This window comes from Aulonocara stuartgranti (genome assembly GCF_965226115.1).
Source record: "Aulonocara stuartgranti genome assembly, chromosome: 19".
In the NCBI taxonomy this organism is placed as follows: Eukaryota; Metazoa; Chordata; class Actinopteri; order Cichliformes; family Cichlidae; genus Aulonocara; species Aulonocara stuartgranti.
Window position 1 is genome coordinate 3885290 of NC_138955.1, and position 20622 is coordinate 3905911.

A 20622-nucleotide genomic window follows, 5' to 3' on the forward strand; every position below is an offset into this window, starting at 1 on the left:
CATATAAAGATAAAGATCTGAAATAACATGTGACATTTGATCTCTGACCTCCTCTTCTTTAAGGTCAACAGACTGAACAGAAGGTCAAAGTGATTATAATGCTATATAGAGATATTTACTGCCATTGTTTGTATTGAGAACATTTAGGGATGTAGGTAGTGATTCTAAGTATCCCATTACTTTGGACCTCTGACCTCTTCTTTAAGGTCAAATAAAGTCAAACTTTCATAAAATGTCTTTTATCTTTAAAACTATGTTCAAAATTCTCCTCCCTTTATTTGTATTAGCAACATTTAGCAAATGATACTGGTATATGGGGATACTACATTTGACATTATAGTTTGCATTCAAATATCATGTCACGTTTGACCTCTGACCTTTCTTTAAAATTGACCCCAATAAAGTCATCGATCATTTAAAAAAGTATTGTTAAGAGAAAGAGAATGAGCTGCTTGGTTAGTTAGAAATATGCTCTAGTTCAATATTACATAATAAGCTCAAGTTATTTGTATCCAGTTGTTGACAAATCTGTTACCCATTACCTACGTCTACATAATGTTTGCGTAATCAAAGTAAACACCTGTCAGGCTAACCCTTATCTGAGTATTACAGCACTACAAACTTCTTACGGTATGTTTAAAAAGATCAAAGAAAATAAAATGAGTATATACAAAATACAATACTATTCCCTTAAAAGTAAATACCACAAGAGAGTGAGCTGCTTTTGTGGAGGTTTGCGCTCTCTGAGTGCTTCCAGTTGATTTTACTATTTATACCTGTGATTTGCTTTTTAAGTGCCTGTAGAAGTGCTTGTTCATGGGAGGTCTTGGGATTATTGGGCTTTTCTTTGTGTTATTGTAGGGTCTTTACCAAGCACGTTGAGAAGACCGCTGTTTTGATTCTTTCCACTATATAAATAAAACTGAACTGAACTGAAGGCGAATTGATAGTTTTCGTGTGATTATGTCAAAATGGTACATGCAGACCTGATATTAGAGACGCAAATTACCAGATGAAAACGAGAGATGTACAAAAACAAACTGAATCTTATTTGTTTAAATAAGGAAAGCATTAAGTATCCAATGACAAAACTCAGCAACTTTTTATCAAGAAAATTTGGATTCAGCACTTCTGATGTCACTTCTGCTTATTTCCACTCTCTCAAGGTGTAAAACTTTAGAAAAAAAAGCAAAGTCTTGTGACAGTTCGTCTGGATCTTGCACAAGAAGCAACTTTAAAAAGCCGAAAGACTTCAGAGGTGGAGATACCAAAAAAAAAACATGGGAAAAAAGTATTCACTGGCAAGGTTATGAGAAAAAACTGAAAAATGAGGCAGCTCCCTGAAAGAACACACTAAAAAATCAAGTTATGCTGTCCCTGGCTTAAAAAGAAAATTCATCTTCATACTGAACATTACAAAACACTGTTTGTTCTCCAAACACCTTTTTGCTTTTAGACAATGAAGACTTAAAGTAAGGGGCTTTCTCAGGTCAGAACAAAGAGAAAGAAAAAAAAAACACATTTACCCCAAATTTCACCTTAATGCAATTAAACAGTAATGAATTTATGGGTCTGGGGCAAATCATTAGTCACTTGAAGTGAATAAAAAATGGAAATATCTTCTTTCTCTTTTTTTTAAATATATATATATACACACCAGTACCTTAACCCATGTTCACCCAGCAGGCTTTAATGATCAGGACTGCATTTGTGTCGATGGAAATCGCAACCAAAGACCTTCTGGATTCAACTCTACCTCTGTGTCTCAGCAAATGGAGAGGTCGTCTCCATTATATAATATAATAGAGCCTCTATTATATATATATATATATATATATATATATATATTTTTTTTTTATTTTTTATATAAAAACTAGACAGATGGATGATTGTACATGTCCAAGTCAAAATATGCACACCTTTGCTGAGCTTGAACGTCTTGCCAGCATCCACACAGACTTCTGAGGACCCATTCATGTGCAGTGAATCAGCCTTTGGCATTTAGGAGTTAAGACCCATAACTCAATTTATGATTTAATTGGCTGCAGCATGACTTCATTTAACTGGCCTATCGTGTGAGATATGCAGCTTCTTCCCAGAAAGTCCCTTTTCAACAAAACACAGAGATTTTAACGCAACATGCAATTTTCTGTTTTTTCCTTCCCGATTATGAATACAAAGCTTAAAAGCAGCATAGACACAAGCTAATAAGAATTTCAATTCAAGGTGGCTTGGCACAGTTTAGCTGAGGTGGGAAAAGGACATGGGAGTTTGACGGAAAATCAACTGAATAAAAGCTTGATGATGGGGACAGTAAAAAGCTCTCACTACGTTAACACGAGTTATGTTTTCGCAAATACATTTTCATTCTTGTCAGAGTATGCCAAAAGCCCTTCTTCTTTACATACATCTCAAACGGTGTTCATATAGAAGAAGAAAAATATGCCATCTATACATTTTTGTAGCCCGCAATACACAATTCATCACGCAAATTAAATAAAAACTGCACAATCCAAACCAAAATCTGGTTTATTGCGTTAGTTTCAAATGGACTGGTGGGTTATTTATTCACACTGCTGACTTATCCAAATACATTAAGCCACAAGGTGGTCTCAAGAAAATAGACATTTATCTGGCTTTAGCTTGGTGGGGGTGGCATTAAGCTATGATAGCAAAAACGAGGTGAAGTTCTCTAGCCTTGACTTAGTAGTTTCAGTTGTGTAAACAATTACTGACACAGTTTTTTTTTTCAGAAGATTACCATTTTTGAACTCTACACACTACGTTCCCTTTAGCCTATATGTAGCCTATATACTTTTTTACTTCACAATTAGCTGATATGAGATAAAATCTCTCATAGACCTCGTGTGTCCCAGCTGGCCAGCAACAAACACTAGATATTGTTACTTATTTTATCTCATTTAATCTTTATTCTCCTGTCATGCACACCTAGACGATGGTCAGTAACCCTCTGATAACCACCAGTCACTAGGGAAAAGTCCCCGATCAAATGCAAGTGGGCGTAGGAGGTTGCTTGCTGTCGCTCTTAGAAATTGTCTGGAAAGAAGTATACCGCGTTTCACTGGAAACCTCCTTATGGTTGCAGAGGTCAGAGGTAGTTTGTATGGAAGACACTGACTTGTTTTGCAAGTTCCTCACCAACTCCTCGCTAATTAGTGAGTTAATGAAACTGAAGAGTGTGGCACAAACTACAAACAGAGACCGTCTGCCTTCAAAGCAAAGCTGCACCTTTTGAAATGCTTTCACAACTAACGCAGAAACACATCCGATAAAAAAACATGCATATGTTTATTCGGAAGGTTTAATACACAGATCAGCACCAAGAACACGTGAGCAGCTGACAGTGTCCGAACTGGTCGCTTCGACATCTGTCAGGATAAAACCCCGGGGGGTCCGAGGGGACTGAAGCAGGACCTTCTCATCTCAAACCACAAAGTTCAACTCCCACCCAGTCTGAATGGGCCAGTAAGCTGACATTTCTTCCCTGAGATCAAACAGCAGTGTCTCAGTTCAGCATTAAAGGCATAAATTAGACCCTTTTTTTAAAAGAAAAAAATCACTGTATGACTCACTGAATCACTTTGCTTTAGCGAACCTGAATATCTGCTGCCTAGTGATTTAAGACTGATTCCGTCTGACAGTTTGTTGAAGCGACATTTCTTCCTATTGCACAAGGCTAAATGCATTTAGGGTTTCCTGTAAGAATGTGTTGTTTGTTGTTTGCTCCTAAATGAGCACCAGAAAAACCAGAAAACCACAATAACTCTGTTAGTATATACAGAAAAAGAGAATAAAGGCAGTCTGGATCTCAGCTGCTACCCAATCATTCTGCAGAACAGACATCAAAACCCTTTCTGACATATTAATATCCTTATTAAATGCCGACCTTCTCCTGTGTGTCTTTGAGGAAATGTGAAACATTTAAATGCCTGAAGCCAAACTGGGGTGAACTCTGAGTCATATTAGTGAAGAAACACAAAGCTGTGCTTAGATGTTGCAAAATGAATACAACAAAGGCATTAATGAAGCACGGCACCAACACAAATATATGTTATTGATGGATGTGCGGTTTTGTCCTGGTTCTGGAAGACTTGAACAGCTCTCCATTCTCTTGTAGACATCTGGGAGTGCGTGGGAATTTATCCAACTACTCCACATGTGTTTTGTGGACCTGTAGAAGGAGTGCTTACCACACCTCAAGGAGTGTCCTGTTAGGGAAGCTTTGGGAGTTTGGTTATCAGACCTGTTTTTGCAGGCTCTGTCCCTGTAGAAAGAGCCTGCTTCACACTGTTAGTAGTATATCAGACTGGTTTGCAGAGCATGTTGGACTCCACCAGGGTTGTCAGTTGTTGTTGATTCTGTTCATAATTTTTATAGATAGAATTTCTAGGTACAGATGAACAATTGCAGGTGATGTAATTCTACAGGCTTCATCAAATGAAGGCAGTGTGAGGGTAAGTGTAAAGCAGCTGGGATGATAATTAGAATCCCCAAGTCTGAAAACCTCAGTCAAAAAAGGATGATGTGTCCATCTCATTTCCAGGTTGGAAATGAGTTGCTGCTCCAAAGCGTTCAGGAATCTTATTACACAGATTATTCCTATTCTTTCCTTCATCTATGGCAACAGGGTGTGGGGAGTGACCCAAAGAATGAGACTGTGCACACAAACAGCATCACGTGTCTGTCCTCAACCTTAGAGATAGGGTGAATGGCTCAATCATTGGGGAAGGACTCAGAATAAAGTCGCTACGCCTCCACATTGAATGGAGACAGCTGACTTGGTTCAGGCATCTGACTAGGGTGCCTCCTGAATGCCTCTTAGGTGAGGCATGTCCTACTGGGAGCGGACCTTGGGCCAACCTAACACACACTGAAGAGATTGTTTTTCGGCTGGCTTGGGCATGACTCGGTGTCCCACCTGATAAGCTGCAGGAGGCTGCTGAGGAGATTGTTTCGAAGGATTGATTATAACTAGAGTTCCTGCTGTGATCCCCCTTAAAGTGGTCCACAATATTGATTAATTTATTCTGGGGATTATTCTGCCCTATGGCAGCTGGGATGGGGTCTAACCCCTTCACAACCCTGAATTGGAGGAGCAGAAGAGAATGAATGCATGGATGGATAGATGGCTGGATTAGTAACAATAATGGATTGCATATATATATATATATAGCGCTTTTCGAAGCCCTCTCCAACTCCACTAGTCATTCACACACTGGCGGAGGTAAGCTACAGTTGTAACCACAGCTGCCCTGGGGCAGACTGACAGAAGCGAGGCTGCCATATCACGCTATTGGCCCCTCTGGCCATCACCAGTAGGTGCAGTGTCTTGCCCAAGGACACAATGACCGAGACTGTCCGAGCCAGGGCTCGAACCGGCAACCTTCCGATTACAAGGCGAACAGCCAACTCTTGAGCCACGATTATTGTGGGAAACAGTCGTTGTTGTCATGGACATTAATTCTTTTAATATTGTTTTTTTTTGCCTTTTTTTTGCCTACCCCAATTTACAGTTAAAAGATATATAGAAATACTTAACAAATGTCTCTATAAAATGCTATATGCATTTAATAGATGTCTGAGTCCTCATAAATATTTCTGGAAAATATTTTAAGGGCCTAATACTAAGGGCTACTTATGGATGCAAGTATGTTCTCTGGCATAATGCCTTGTTTTCCTCAATCATTTTTGCATACTTCATCTTCAGACACACAGATCATCTTAGAGTTTGTTGCTGACTAAAGTGCAAAAAACTGACGTGCCATCAGTTACATTCTTAAAAACCACAACTCATCATTCAATTTCAGATTGACACAAAATAGTCTTGCAATGAGAGTATTCACCTTCCCATCTTGTTGCAGTTTTATCCTTTTTTTTTTTTTTTTAGAGTTCCAGAGTTTTTAGAGCTAATTATGATCCACCAGCGTCTGGAACACGCTATTTGGGCTTTAAGAGCAAAAAGTTTAATTTGGAAAACTCAACACTTCTTCCAGAAGTAAACACCCACAGGATTTATTAGGTGCCTTGCTTTATGAGGAGTGAGAAGTGAATATATTTAAACTTCGCTCATTTTTGTCAGATTGTTTATGACCATCTGCATATTTACATTTTTTTAAACACATACTCATAAATCATAACAAGAGAAACTTCTCATTGTTTGGGTGTGATTTATTTATGTGTGTTCTTCTTTTTATAACCTTCAAAAATATCAGCAGATATTATCTTTAGCCTATCGGTGTAAGTTCTGGTAAAGACTGAAAAAGTTGTGGCCTGTGAAAAATTGTTAAACTTTTCAATGAAATTCACTGTGCTGCCAGCTTCAACTGAGAGGAAAAGGTGAAAAGCCTTGACTTTGAGACGACCCACTCTATTTGCAGACAGCAGTTGAGTAGGCGCTCCCTAGAGGTCAAATGCGACAATATTTGTAGAACTCAAGAGAATCTGTTTATTCTAAGTTTATTTTTTATTTAAAATAAAATAAAATTGCAGTGTGTCAGACTTCAAAACTTATTACCCTTCACCTCTGGGATACTAAAGATTTCCATTGTAATAAAATATTTCTGAACCCTCTTTGAGTATCGGGCTGCTGTTGACATACAGGACATCTCTGGAGATCTCAGAAACTGACACGGGTACTTATCAGTTCTTTTTTGATGGTTTACAATTGCAGGAACAACTTATTAGCCCTTAGGGATTTTCTCCAACTCTGCATAAATATGACCTATGATTTCCACTGAGTTGAAGTCATAAAAACAGTAATGAAACAAATTATACTCAGTCGTTATTTATTGAGGAAAATAATACGATATGGTAGGAAAAGTATGAGAAGGTGTTTTCAATCACTGGGATGAAAATAAGGGCCTGAGAGAGTGGTCTGTTTTTATTTAAAGAACAAGGATTTATCAAAGACTGCTAATTAGGACACATGTTCACGGAAGTGTGTAATGGCCCGAACAAGGAGAGTTCTCTGGAAGTATATAAAGTATCAAATATCAGTATCGCTGTCGGTCCTATAAATATTCATTCATGAAGCAATTTGGAATTATAAAAACAATGAGTGAATTCTAAAAAAACACCCATCAATGTCCCAGAGGACAGTGGCTCATGCAGTGACAGTAGCCCTGAACACTGACACTAACCCTAGCAAAGAATAAAGACAATGTTTTTGGAGTGGCCTTAACTATGAATGCACTGATACAATATTTCCTAGTGTATCTGCTAAATCCTCATTTGAAAAGCAAGACTGGTAACATGACTCATCCACTTTAATTCAGTTTTATATTGCTTACAACATGTAGCACTTGCTAGCAGAAGAGCTAACGTAGCATGAGGGATGCTAATATAGGGTGACCAACCGTCCTCTTTTCCCTGGACATGTCCACTTTTCACGTTCTGTCCGGGGCATCCGGGTGGATTTTCGAGATTGATGAAAATGTCCGGGTTTTCCTACAGAGGACCCATATGTGTGATGTACGTCCCTCGTACCGTCCCAGTAGTGGTAATTTTTCTTATACAGATGAGGCCTTATCTCTGTACCAGTATTAGGTTTTTAAGTTATTTTTTGCCCTTGTTGACTTGTAAAAGCCTATATGACATTTTTGTTTCACCATTCATTAACCGCACAGAGAAGGCATTGTTTAAATATGTTAAAATTTTCTTTAAGCAAACAGTATTATTAAAGTTCTTCATGACTGGGCCAAGTGTCCTCTTTTTTGGAGATCAAAATATGGTCACCCAATGCTAATAGGGGCAGCTTGGGGGTATTTCACCTACTATTACAAACGCTGGATTGTTGCATCCCTGAACTTAGTCCAACAAAAACACTGCTCAGTTACCTGAAGTGAACAGTTCACGTAAGGAAACCCATAAACACCCGCAATTGGTGCTATTCACTGAAAAAAAATGAGCTGAAATCAAAGGTTAGCACCGGTTTTCGCATTACAAATGCAAAACATGTTATTTTGGCTGATAAAAAAAAAATATTTATGCTGTCTAACTTGTTTTTTCCTCTTTTCCTACTTTAGAACTTGTCACATTGGGTCATTGTGGGTCACAGTCATAAATCATGAAAAAAACAGTTAGTTGCAGGCTATTAATCATTTTCATTTATCTGAGGCTCTGAATTACAGTATTAAGCAAGAAAACAAAAAACCTAACTTAGACGCTTGAAATGTTTGCCAAGTCTAAAATCTCACTCATTTTGAATATCTTGCCAAAGGTCAGTTTCATATCATGTTTCTGCCTAATTGTATCTCTGGACTATTTTAACAACCTTCTTTAAAAAAAACTTTTTTTATGGAAAAAAGGGTTTGGCTTTGTCCCAACCCAAAGTCGCCCTTGAACATGGGCGACACACAGCTGGCTACTCATCTATCTGTTAGCCAGCCAGAAGAGGGAAGCCCCCGAGGTCAGCTTTGATCCTCTATCCCTTCCTCTTTTTGCCAGCAGTGGAAAAAGATCATTACCCTCGAACTACACCTGAGCAATAGACATTAGACCAGCAACTTCACTACAAGGACACAGAGCATCCAAGATAAAAAGACAGATGGAGTTCTAAAACATGAGGTCGATGCCAAAGCCTGCCAGACAACTTCAGAAAGGAGAAAGACTGAGGAAATGAGATGTTTTGAAGAGGAAAGTGAGAACAACTTGCATATGCAAATGATACAGTTTGCACTTCTTAAAACAGAGTGAACAGAGTGATCATATAAATACAACAAATCCTCACACCAAGTTCCTGAAATATAAACACATAGCTCCTCAGCAAGTTTAAAACTTGGACTTACCAGTTTATGCCTTAAATTTGCTCATCTTGGGTCAACCTTTCATTTTTTTTAAATTTGATCTCGCCAAAAAAGTTGTCTTCTTTACCATTAATGCCACATTAAACAGCAGGTAAATTCTGGAGGTGAGTTTGGTTTTTCTATATATAATAATAGTCACTCCAATGTTGAACTGACATGCTTTGTATGTGAACGAGCGAAGGGAACATTGCGTGCAATTGCATTCAAACTTTGTTGATTAAGTGCAGATCAGATCGGTCGTCTTTTAACATTCACAGAGACACATGGGGACCGAGACGCATAAAATAAACACAGGTGATTGGAACTATCATTAAAGCCTCACACACACACACACACACACACACACACACACACACACACACACACACACACAGACTGCGTGTTAGCACTGTTTGAAATTCACAATCAAAATCAGATCCAGCAGTTAACCACATATTGAGTCAGGAAGCTTCACGCATTCACTGCAGTCACACTTCCATTGTATTTACCTTAGAGTCCCAATAGAATAGTATGCATAAGCAATCCCATTTAGTTTTAATTAGCAGATATCGTGAATAACTATAAAAGCTAAAGTGTGATCAAAGCACAAGCTGAAATCTGAGGATACAGTCAATTTGGCCTCTGTTACTGGAAGCAGAAACAGGGTAAACTACTCAAAATGGTCATACGGCAGAAAGAAAGCACGATCGGAATTTGACTCTTTGTACTTTATATTTTTGCATATTTTAAATTCTTTCATGATAAAACGCATTCTTGCCAATTCACATTTTTTCAGGAAATCCCCAGTGGCATTCGGTTAATTGATAAAAAGAAGTGATTGATTGAATCAGTGTGACAAGAATCACTTTCTCCTAATACTAAAGGGATAGTTGGCTTTTGTCTCTGCTTCTTCCTGTGCCATTTCGAAAAATGCAATTTTGGCACAACTCTTAGACATGAGGAGAAGGTAAGATTATGAAACTTGGATAACAGTAACTGTTTCTGTTGTACAATCCTATTTTAAAGCCATCTCCTTTATATATTTTCACGTTCCACTGTGTTAAAGCAAAGTCTGTGTGTTTAAATCTTTCTGTGGGGTGAAGGAGAAATTTCATCTGTCCATCTTTCTTCTTTACCACTTATCCACTTCATTGTCATGCAGGGACAAGAGCCTATCCAAGCAGTCGCAGGGCGAGAGGCTGGGTTTATCAGAGGGCCGAGGATAAACATATATACGGTACTGCGCTAAAGTCTCGAGACACCTTGTATCTGATTTGCAAGGAACAAGATAAACAGGTGATTTACTGAACCCTGTGCAAACTTAGATGGAAACACAGTATATAAGGCAAAAAGAGATAAGACTCTCAACAAGTTTAAAACTCAATATTTAGCATGACCATCTTTATTCTTTAACACAGCCTGAACTCTATTAAACTTTCTTATAATTTCTTTATGGAGTCTACAGGAAAAGTCTTCCAGGCTTCTTGAAGGACATCCCAAAGCTCTTCTTTGGATGTTGGCTGCCTTTTGTTCTGTTCTCTGTCAAAATCATTGGGTTAAACAATTTTGAGATCCAGACTCTGGGGAGGCCAATCTATGACTGGGTGTTTTCTACCCAGGTATGCTTTTACTGCATTGGCGGTGTTGGCACTGGCCAATCAGGTGCTTTCCAGATCTATCTTTGGCTTTTTTGAGAGACTCAACTAAAGAAACGAGAACATGATATGTAATTTTGTGACAAGCTTGTGAAAAAGGGACAAACATGAACTCATTATTTAAGTTAGTTGCTTTCTTTTTAAATGCAATTGATTCATAGGTCAGTGTTAAGTGGCTTAACAAACAGGGAGATAAAATCTCTGAAGTTGATCTGGTACCAGACTGTTAAGGTTCAAAATTGAGGAAGGAGAGTACAAACCACCCATGGTCCAGAAGGTCTTGGTCAAACAATGATTTTAATAAATACACACGTGTGGGAAGAATAATCTGTACACAGACAGCAAGTGATCTCCGACTTCCTCAAAGCATACACAGATTTTATACCGTCAGGGCTTGTTTACTGACGCCCCTTCATGCGTCACAGATACATTTTATACATAGATCAGATCAACACCACAATGACTTTTAACCCAGAAGATCATCTTCTATTTTCATGGCTGGTACTTTCCGTTCTTGTCTTAAAGTGAATTGTTCCTCTTTCTTGCCGAGACATGACTAATCTCTCCTCTAAATAAATCTAACTCATGTGTGTGTGTGTGTTGACCCCACATGCTCTTTGTGTCACCTCTTCACCTACTAACTGTCTGTGTCTCGTCCTCAAATGCTCTTTCTCAATTCACCTGTTGCACTTCTGACCTTTCACCAGACCAGAGGCTCACTGAGACTATATGTATGTCTTCTACTAAATAAATGTTTTAACCAAGAACCTCTACTTAAACCTTAATATGAAATGACCTGATATATAAGTGTTTTGTAAGCATGTATTGCAATTCCTTCTATGGCTCCAAGTCACTTGCACAATAGATTGTCCGGACATCGCGCCGAACAAAGCTTCCAACCCCCAATTAATTGACCGAGCTCCAACTCTTTAATAAGCACAGATATGCACTGTGTATAAAATAGTCATAACTGCACCTGAAATACAAGGTCAACATAATAACTGTATGCATAACATCTTAAGGCCTTCTTAAAGCTATCTGTTACATTGTTAAAGCCTCGTCTTAGCCTGCTGCTCAAAATAACTTTCACTTCTGCAAAACTCTCCAAGCCTGTTTCCTGTCCTGTTACTTTTAGCCTTTCTGAAAGACACACTGTTTAAACCTCTAAACGCAATATAAACTCCAGATTATATTATTAATGCAATGGTAATGATGACAATTATTTAACAATAGCAGTAAAATAATTTCCCTGCTCCACAAGACTCAACTGAAAATGAGTGAAAAAGTACTAAGAAGGACCTTCAGAAAACCTGGAGAACTTTTGCTCAAGACCACTTTTCAGAAAATGTCAAGAATGACTGATGGAAGCAAAATATAATTTGATTTGATGAGCGGCTCAAGACTTTTGTACATATTACCATATACATCTTTTAAATAATAGGAATTTAATTAACAGTATTAATTAAAAGAAATTGACAAAGATAAGCCTCTTTTAAAAAGACTGCACTGAAAATGTGTTTTTATGAGTGTTGCAAAAAGAATCCAATCTTTTCCTTCGGCCTACTGGGCCCAATAGTGCTTACAGTGCTGCATGAAATTTGCCAACAGGAGCCCAGGAAAGTCCTGATGGTTGGCACTGCCCCAGATACGTCCACCATCCACATTGATCACCCAAACCGTGCTCATAAGGTCCTGCTAAAGGTTGTGAAGGTGTATCTGTACAATGCTGAGTATTCATTAGAGACCTTTGCTGTACTAGATGACCGTTCTGAACGATCCATCATCCTACCACCAGCTGTGCAGCACCTCAATCTAGGGAAGGAAGCCGAGACACTTCCATTAAGAACTGTTCGTCAGGATGTGATTCACCTCCAAGGGGCCTCGGTCTCCTTTGAGATTTCCCCTACCCATAATCCTAAAGTGAGATACCACATCCATCATGCCTTCACTGCTGACAAACTGGGCCTCTCTGAGCACAGTTATCCAGTTATAAGATAAGATAAGATAAGATAAGATAAGATAAGATAAGATAAGATAAGATAAGATAAGATAACCTTTATTAGTCCCACACTTGGGAAATTTGTTTTGTCACAGCAGGAAGTGGACAGTGCAAAAGTTATGAGGCAAAAATTAGAATACAATAAGAATAAATACAGTACACAACTGTACAGAATAGAATAAAATAAAATACTATATACAGTAGAATAAAATAAAATAAATATACAATAAGGTAAAAATAGAATACAAATACAAATACTATATACAACTGAGTAAAAATACAACGATGACAGAAAGGATTATTGCACTTAGTATTATTGCATATGTATGGATGTGTGTGCTTGATCAGTTAAAGTCTTTATTATGGAGTCTGACAGCAGTGGGGAGGAAAGACCTGCGAAATCTCTCCGTCCCACACCGTGGGTGCCGCAGTCTCCCACTGAAGGAGCTGCTCAGTGCTGTCACAGTCTGCTGCATGGGGTGGGAGACGTTGTCCAACAGGGATGACAGCTTAGCCGCCGTTCTCCTGTCACTCACCACCTCCACTGGGTCCAGAGGGCATCCTAGAACAGAGCTGGCCCTTCGGATCACCCTGTTCAGTCTCTTCCTGTCCCCAGCAGAGATGCTGCCGCCCCAGCAGACCACGCCATAAAAGATAGCAGAAGCCACAACAGAGTCATAGAATTTCTTCAGGAGTGGGCCCTCCACTCCAAACGACCTGAGTCTCCGCAGCAGGTACAGCCTGCTCTGCCCTTTCCTGTAGAGGGCGTCTGAGTTATGAGTCCAGTCCAGTCTATTGTTCAGATGAACACCAAGGTACCTGTAGCTGTCCACAGCCTCAATGTCCATACCCTGGATGTTCAGTGGTTGCAGTGGAGAATGCTTGTGCCTGCGGAAGTCTACCACCAGTTCCTTGGTTTTACTGGCGTTGATCTGGAGGTAGTTCAGCTGGCACCAGTCCACAAAGTCTTGGGTCAGACCTCTGTACTCCTTGTCGTCCCCATCAGTGATGAGGCCGACTATTGCAGAGTCATCAGAGAACTTCTGCAGGAAGCACTGGGTGGAATTGTGGGAGAAGTCTGCAGTGTAGATGGTGAAGAGGAACGGAGCCAGAACCGTTCCCTGTGGGGCCCCCGTACTGCAGACGACCCTGTCCGACACACAGCCCTGAGTCCTCACATACTGTGGTCGGTATGTGAGGACTCAGGGCTGTGTGTCGAACAGGGTCGTCTGCAGTACGGGGGCCCCAGACGACCCTGTCCGACGACCTTATCCAGGCACTCATGCAAAAATATGCGCACCTGCGGGGACTCCCACTTTCCCCTATCGACAGGGTGCAGCCTTTAGTCCTTATTGGCTCAGACTTCCCTCATCTGCTTATCCCAATGAACCCTATACGGTCTGGCCCTCCTGGGGGTCCATTGGCAGTCTGTACCCGCCTTGGATGGGCTCTGCAGGGTCCAGCTAACTTAGCCCAGTTCGCTGTGGAAGAGCAACAGTGTCTCTTTACTGGGTCCCCAAGCAATGATCTCCTTCAACATGCAGAACGATTGTGGAAGGCGGATGTACTCCCATACACAAATGTGAAGACTGCGACACGTTCTAAGGAAGATCAGAAAGCACTTGAAGCTCTTGAGCAGCGCACTACCAGAGTACAGGTGGAGGGAGTGACATGCAACGCCCCTCCTCCGTCGCAAAGACATTCGTCACCTCTATGCACCCAGGCTGGCCTTGCTACAAAAGTTACGGAGTACTGAACGTCGGATAGCGAGAGACCCAGGGCAGGCTGAAACCTATTGTCAGGAAGTACATAAACTGGAGGTGGTAGGCTATGTTGAGAAACTATCACCTGAGAAGGTGGATTGTTCGAGCGAGTCATGGTATCTACCCCACCATGTAGTTCACCACAACAACAAGGCTAGACTTGTATTCAACTGCTCGTATCAATATAATGGGCTAAGCCTCAACAGCCAGTTGCTTCCAGGTCCAATTCTGGGACCTTCACTGCTTGGGGTCCTCCTCCGCTTCAGGGAGCATACTGTGGCCATAAGTGGTGACATCAAGGCAATGTTCTACCAAATTCAGTTGCTGCCTGAGGACAAACCTCTGCTCCGCTTCCTATGGAGATCTATGAGGAAGGATGAGGAGCCAAGCGTGTACGAGTGGCAGGTTCTGCCTTTTGGTACAACATGCAGTCCTTGTTGTGCCACCTATGCCCTCCAAAGACATGTCAGGGACAACAGCCAATGTAATGAAGATGACGGTGGAGAGGGCCTTCTACGTCGATAACTGTTTGCATAGTCTCCAATCTGCAGAGGCGGCTAAGACACTCATAGATCGGATGCGGGAGTTACTTGCCAAAGGGGGATTCGAGATTAGGCAATGGGCCAGTAACGTTTCATCGGTGTTGGAGCACCTGCCAGTGGAAGTCAAAGCAGCCAGCACAGAGCTTTGGCCAGCACAGCCAAGACCCAGAAGAACCAGCTCTGGTCCTTTGTTGGAACTGTCTCACTGACCGCCTTGGATACAGGCATCGATTTGTGGAGTACTCTCTGCCCACACTGAGAAATGTTTATCGGGTGATGGCATCGCAGTATGATCCTCTGGGCTACCTCATACCCTTCTCAACTCGAGCGAAGGTTTTAATTCAGGATCTTTGGAAGGCAGGAGTTGGATGGGATAAACAAATCCATTCTACGGCCCTACTAGACAGATGGACACAGTGGGAGAAGGAACTAGTGTACTTGCCACAGGTGGAATTACCAAGATGTTATGTGCCACCAAGAGCAGACACCGGGAGACCAGGTGGAGGGGCTCACATATTTTGTGATGCCTCCGAAAGAGCCTATGGAGCGCCGCCTATCTATGAACACAGGACTCCCAAGGCGACGTCCACGTGGCATTCATGATGGCGAGGTCAAGAGTAAGCCCCCGGAAACAGATTTCTATGCCACGTTTGGAGTTATGTGCAGCTCTTGCCGGAACCCAACTGGCTAGAGTACTCGAGACCGAGCTGGCATTTCAACCCAGTGACATCACCCTATGGAGTGACTCAACAACAGTTTTGACCTGGATCCAATCCGATTCATGCCGCTATAAGGTCTTTGTTGGTACCAGGATTGCCGAAATACAAGGTCTTACTGAGGTGTCAAGTTGGAGATATGTCAACACCAAGGACAATCCGGCTGGTGACCTCACGCGAGGGAAAACCCTTCTCGAGCTGAATCAACCAAACCGTTGGACTCAGGGCCCACCTTTCCTTTTAACGAACCCTGATACCTGGCCAACTCTCCGTGAAGGTGAAGGTCAAGAAGACAATGGGGAGCTGAGAGCAACAGCATTCTGTGGAACCACCACCACATGCAGTCCACAGCTAACGGTGCCAATTTCCAATTTTGGCAAATGGAGTGCAGTGGTTAAGGCTGCTGATCATGAAAACCATGTCATGACTGCTACAGATGCATCAGCTGCTGAGCTGCATCTCCTGAAACAAGCTCAAAATGATAGCTTCCCTGAGGAATTACAGGCCCTGGCTGCTGGTAAGGCAATTCATAAGCAGAGTCGCCTGCTAACACTCGCTCTGGAGGATGACCCGGCTATTGGGCTGATAAGAGTTGGGGGCAGACTAAGAAGAGCAGAAGGTTTGGACTTGGATGCCATGCACCCCATAGTCCTTGACCCGCAGCATCCGGTGACTAAACTGCTGATCAGAGAATATGATGAGCAGCTGTTGCACCCTGGGCCAGAACGAGTCTTCGGGGAGATAAGGAGAAAATATTGGATTCTCCAAGGAAGGGAGGCAATCAAGCGGCACCAGCACAGCTGTGGTGAGTGTTGAAGGTGTCGAGCCCGTCCTAATATTCCTCGGATGGCAGATCTACCCCCCGCGAGGCTGCGCCTATACAAACCACTTTTGGTCCACTGGAGTCGACTGCTTCGGTCCTTACAACATCAAAGTAGGACGGCGCACCGAAAAGCGTTGGGGTATCATATTCAAATGCGTGACTACGAGCTGTGTGCATCTTGACCTGTTGGACAGCATAGATACTGATGCCTTTCTCATGGCTCTGCGTCTGTTTATTGCACGCCGGGGCAAGCCATATGAGATCCTATCTGAATGTTCAACTTCAGGGGAGGAGAGATCGAACTGTGGTCTAGTTTCTCAGCTCTTGAAGCCCCCATTAAAGAGTAGCTGGTGGAGCAGAGGATTGAGTTCCGGTTTAATCCACCAGGTTCCCCCCATTTTGGAGGTACTTGGGAACGGGAGATAAGATCTGTGAAGGCAGCTCTTCAAGTGGTGCTGGGAGGCAATACGGTCACAGAGGCAGTTTTGCAAACTGTGCTCGTCAAGGTGGAAGGGATCATTAATGCAAAGCCTCTCGGCTATGTCTCTTCGGATGTAGCGGATCCGGATCCAGTCACACCCAACTTATTGCTAATGGGGCGACGAGATGCATCACTCCCCCAGGTGATTTATGCTTCGAGTGAGATGCTGGGAAGATGGCGATGGCGCCATAGTCAGATTCTGGCAGACCATTTTTGTTCCAACTTCCTGCGTCACCATCTGCCTGATTTTCAGAGGAGACAAAGATGGCAGGGTGATACTGACAACTTAACCACAGGTCAAGTGGTTATGGTGGTTGACTCACAACTACCACGAGCGCAGTGGCCTATTGGAAAGGTGGTCAAGGCCTGTCCAGGGCCAGATGGTCGGGTGAGAGCGGCTGAGGTGACAATCAAGGGACAGACATATCTTCAACCTGTTGCCAGATTAGTCAGACTCTCAGCCTGGGAGGATGAGGAGGACTGTAAACCCAATGATGCTTAGACTTTTGGTTGAAGAGCAAATTTACTACTTAAATTTGGGGGCGGCTGTGTCTCCTTATATTTCAGTTGCATAGTTATAAGTGCACTGGTAATGTCTGCCGATAAGTTCCACTTTGTTCTTACTGTTTGCTACGGTGATGACGTCACATGCTTTTACAACGGTCCTGCCGTATCACGAGTCCGGGGAGCACTAGGCATGCTTTTCTCCATGAGTGTGGGTGAATAGCGATCTCCAGCCGTGTGCGTTCCTGTGCAAATGTGAGTCGAAATCCTTCCAATTCTACGAGTCCATTTCCACTTGTACTTTGATGATAATTACAGGGGGTTTAGGCTAGGATATTTATCGAGATTGGTAGAGGCATGTGACTTACCACCGTAGCCTTTGTTGCGGGTTGGATCTGTGCACCGCAGTTAGGTTATTTAGCCACTAGAGGGCACTGAAGACCATGTAATTGTCAACTTTTCCTAATTTTGGGGCATTAGGTCTTTTCTGTTGCCTGAGATATGCAGGTCTTCTTGTTTCCTGCCTGTTCAAATGGGATTGTGGGACTTTCTTGTGTCAGAGCATTCACCTCCGGGCATTATTTGTGTTACAGTTCGTTATATTGGTGTGATGTTGGGAAGTGATAATTGTTATATTTACATGTGATAATTGTTTCTCCTTGTTTCTTGTTATTCAGAATCACACGTGTGTCCGCCCCTCCCACACTTGTTAAGTATGCCTACTGCTGTACTGTTGAGCTGCTGTTAACTTCCACTAAAGTATATCTGGACATCACTCTCTGTGCCCCACTCTCTGACCGGAGTTTAAGTCCTGAGGGAGCTATCATCCCAGCATCCCAGAGATAACTTTCTAACAGTGATGTTTAAAAAAAATAACATAATGATAGGATCTTAATAATACACATATGATGAAAAGACACCAATGCAGGAGTATGAGAAACAGTTCACTGAGCGGCCACTTGAGCCGGCCTCAAATGGCCTCCTAGACCCTGCTGATAAAATGCCCCAATTTAGAGAAGAGATAAACATGTTTACAGAATAGTGAGACGTCTACAAACCGATGGGTGACCTCACAGCGCACACATCCATCATTTATACAGTTTATCATGTTAATCAACACTAAGCACACAATAGGACAGTGCTACCAACCTGGTTAATAACATCCGCCCTTTGATCACACAGTATTTGCCACAGCAGAGAAAGCAATTTTCAGTCAAATATGTATCAGCTGATCTGTTTTGCATTTCCACTTGAGTGTAATTGTAATTTTTATGGGCTTTCTATAATTATGGTTAAAGATTCTCTCTCCAACTCCCCACATGTAGTTTGAGAATACTGCGAATAGATAATGTTGCGAAAATCAAATATTGGCCGCGCTGGTATGAGAAGACTATCCCTCACGAGTCGGATGCATGCTAGATGTGCCTCAGGCACAGAGAGGGGAGGAGGGGGATCTGACATAATACTGTGAGTTTTGGCGGAGCTCATCCTGGACTCATTCCTGTCACTGGAGTGACTGCAGTAAGAGCCACTTACACTGATCCAGCCACAGTGGCTGCTAAAGCCAAGGGGAGGGGCTCCTGCATGTGGCTTTTTCTTGCAAATAAAAAAACAAGGTGTTGTTGCTTCAAGTGGAGTAAGCTATCTACAGCCCTCTTTAGGTACATGTTGATTGGCTAAACATATATGATACATACAGCTATTCAGCAGAAAGAGAAAACATGTGGTGCTGCATCAACCTGTGTGAAACATAACAAAATATATGAGCACTTACCAGCAGTAGTACTAATAATAACTCCCCCCTCTAAAGAACTAATAACAAATCTGGCTTTCAATAAGCATGAGCAGATCATTCAAAATAGCATTAGCATGTAGAAAGTGAACTAACTGTGCTGCATGAGATGATTTAAAGCCAGAGGAAGTTACAGTGATGCTAATAAGCCAGCTCTAGTGGATCCCTGTGAGTGAGTTCACCATCATTTCCCTGACCACATGACATGCCTCTGCTGGTCACAAACACTCACTCTATTCATATGAAATTAAGCCTGATTGGATCTGGCAGGCAAGAAGCACAAACAAACATGATTTTCTTCCAGTAAACAATGATTCATGGATTTTATTTTTTTATTTTCTAAATACTACAAAAGGGGGGGAAAGGAAAAAAATTCAGGCATTTTTTGTTTAATGATATTTGCCTTTTTCAGCTAGGTTTAACAAAACAAAATCTGGGTTAATCTGCTTAAAGCCTAAAGAAAAATGTCATATTTTCTTCTGTTTATTTAAGATAAGCAGTATAACCAACAGCATACAATTATTATGTAACCCCATTAACTGCTCCGAGAGCCCATTCCTTGCCAAGTCTTGTCGTCCTGCTGCAGTGTAAATGAATGTAAATCAAATTCCGTCAAGTGTTGCCTCCAGAGAAAATGACACCTCGCCTGATGTCGCTTCTCAGAGTGGATGTGGAAGCACCGCTGGGACGTGTGCGAGACGGCGCGTTTTTGTGCCAAAGATTCATGATCGGATCAAACTGCAATAGACTCGGTCTAAACCCTGGACCAACTCTCCCCCGTGGCCCCTGTGAGTGGCACGACGCTGCAGAAAGGCTAATTAACGTGGCACACTGTTGCCAAATGTGCCCATTCAACCATTTAAAGAAAACACAAAGTAAGCGCAAAAAGGAGACAGAAGACGGGAAAAGTTTTACCAAAACACTCACTGGAGTCAAAGTGCGTGACTTACTTATTAAAATGAAGAAGGGGAGATAAGTGTTGTGGTTTTTTATATAGTCCATGGCTCCTCTTTCTTCGGCGGCAGCTCCACAGAGAGTCCGTGTTGGGGGTTTCCTTGTTGGCACCTTTTAAGCCCTCATGAATACGCTGAAGAGAAACCCGGCTCGTGAAGTTAACGATTAACGGTCACACGCGCGCTCCTCCAGACACTATAGTTATTTCTCAAGTTGCGCACTGTTACTCATTCCGGTGATGCTGATGCTGCTGCAGCTCCCAATGACGACAACCGCCCCAAACCCTCCTCCCTCCAAACCCTCCTCCCCTGCCTCTGCTCCCTTTCACTGCGTGTTAGTCACCAGTCAAAAGGGCTCCGAGTGCAAGAGAAGCTTTCAGGCTCACTCTGCCCACATATGTCAAGACAGACTTTTATGGAAAGGACTCTGTGAACCAGCTTCTCACGCCAGGATTAAAAACCTTACCCTGAGAAAATCAAATTAAAAAAAATAAAGCGGACATTATTGCATAATTGAAGTAACATCGCAGAAAATCATTAAACATTTTTCCATATTTCAGTTTTATCTGAACAGTGTCAAAAACAGCAAA

The 20622-nt window shown here is 42.0% G+C and overlaps 1 protein-coding gene across 1 annotated transcript in view; it reads right to left on the reverse strand.

Moving 5' to 3' along the window:
* ltk (leukocyte receptor tyrosine kinase) overlaps positions 1–20310 on the reverse strand; it is a 71945-nt gene extending 51635 nt beyond the window's left edge. Inside the window, exon 1 of the mRNA XM_082515838.1 lies at positions 20030–20310. Within this exon, the coding sequence (XP_082371964.1) occupies positions 20030–20081 (52 nt within the window). The 5' untranslated portion in view covers positions 20082–20310. The remainder of the gene's footprint in view (positions 1–20029) is intronic.
* Between the last annotated feature and the right edge of the window lie 312 nt (positions 20311–20622).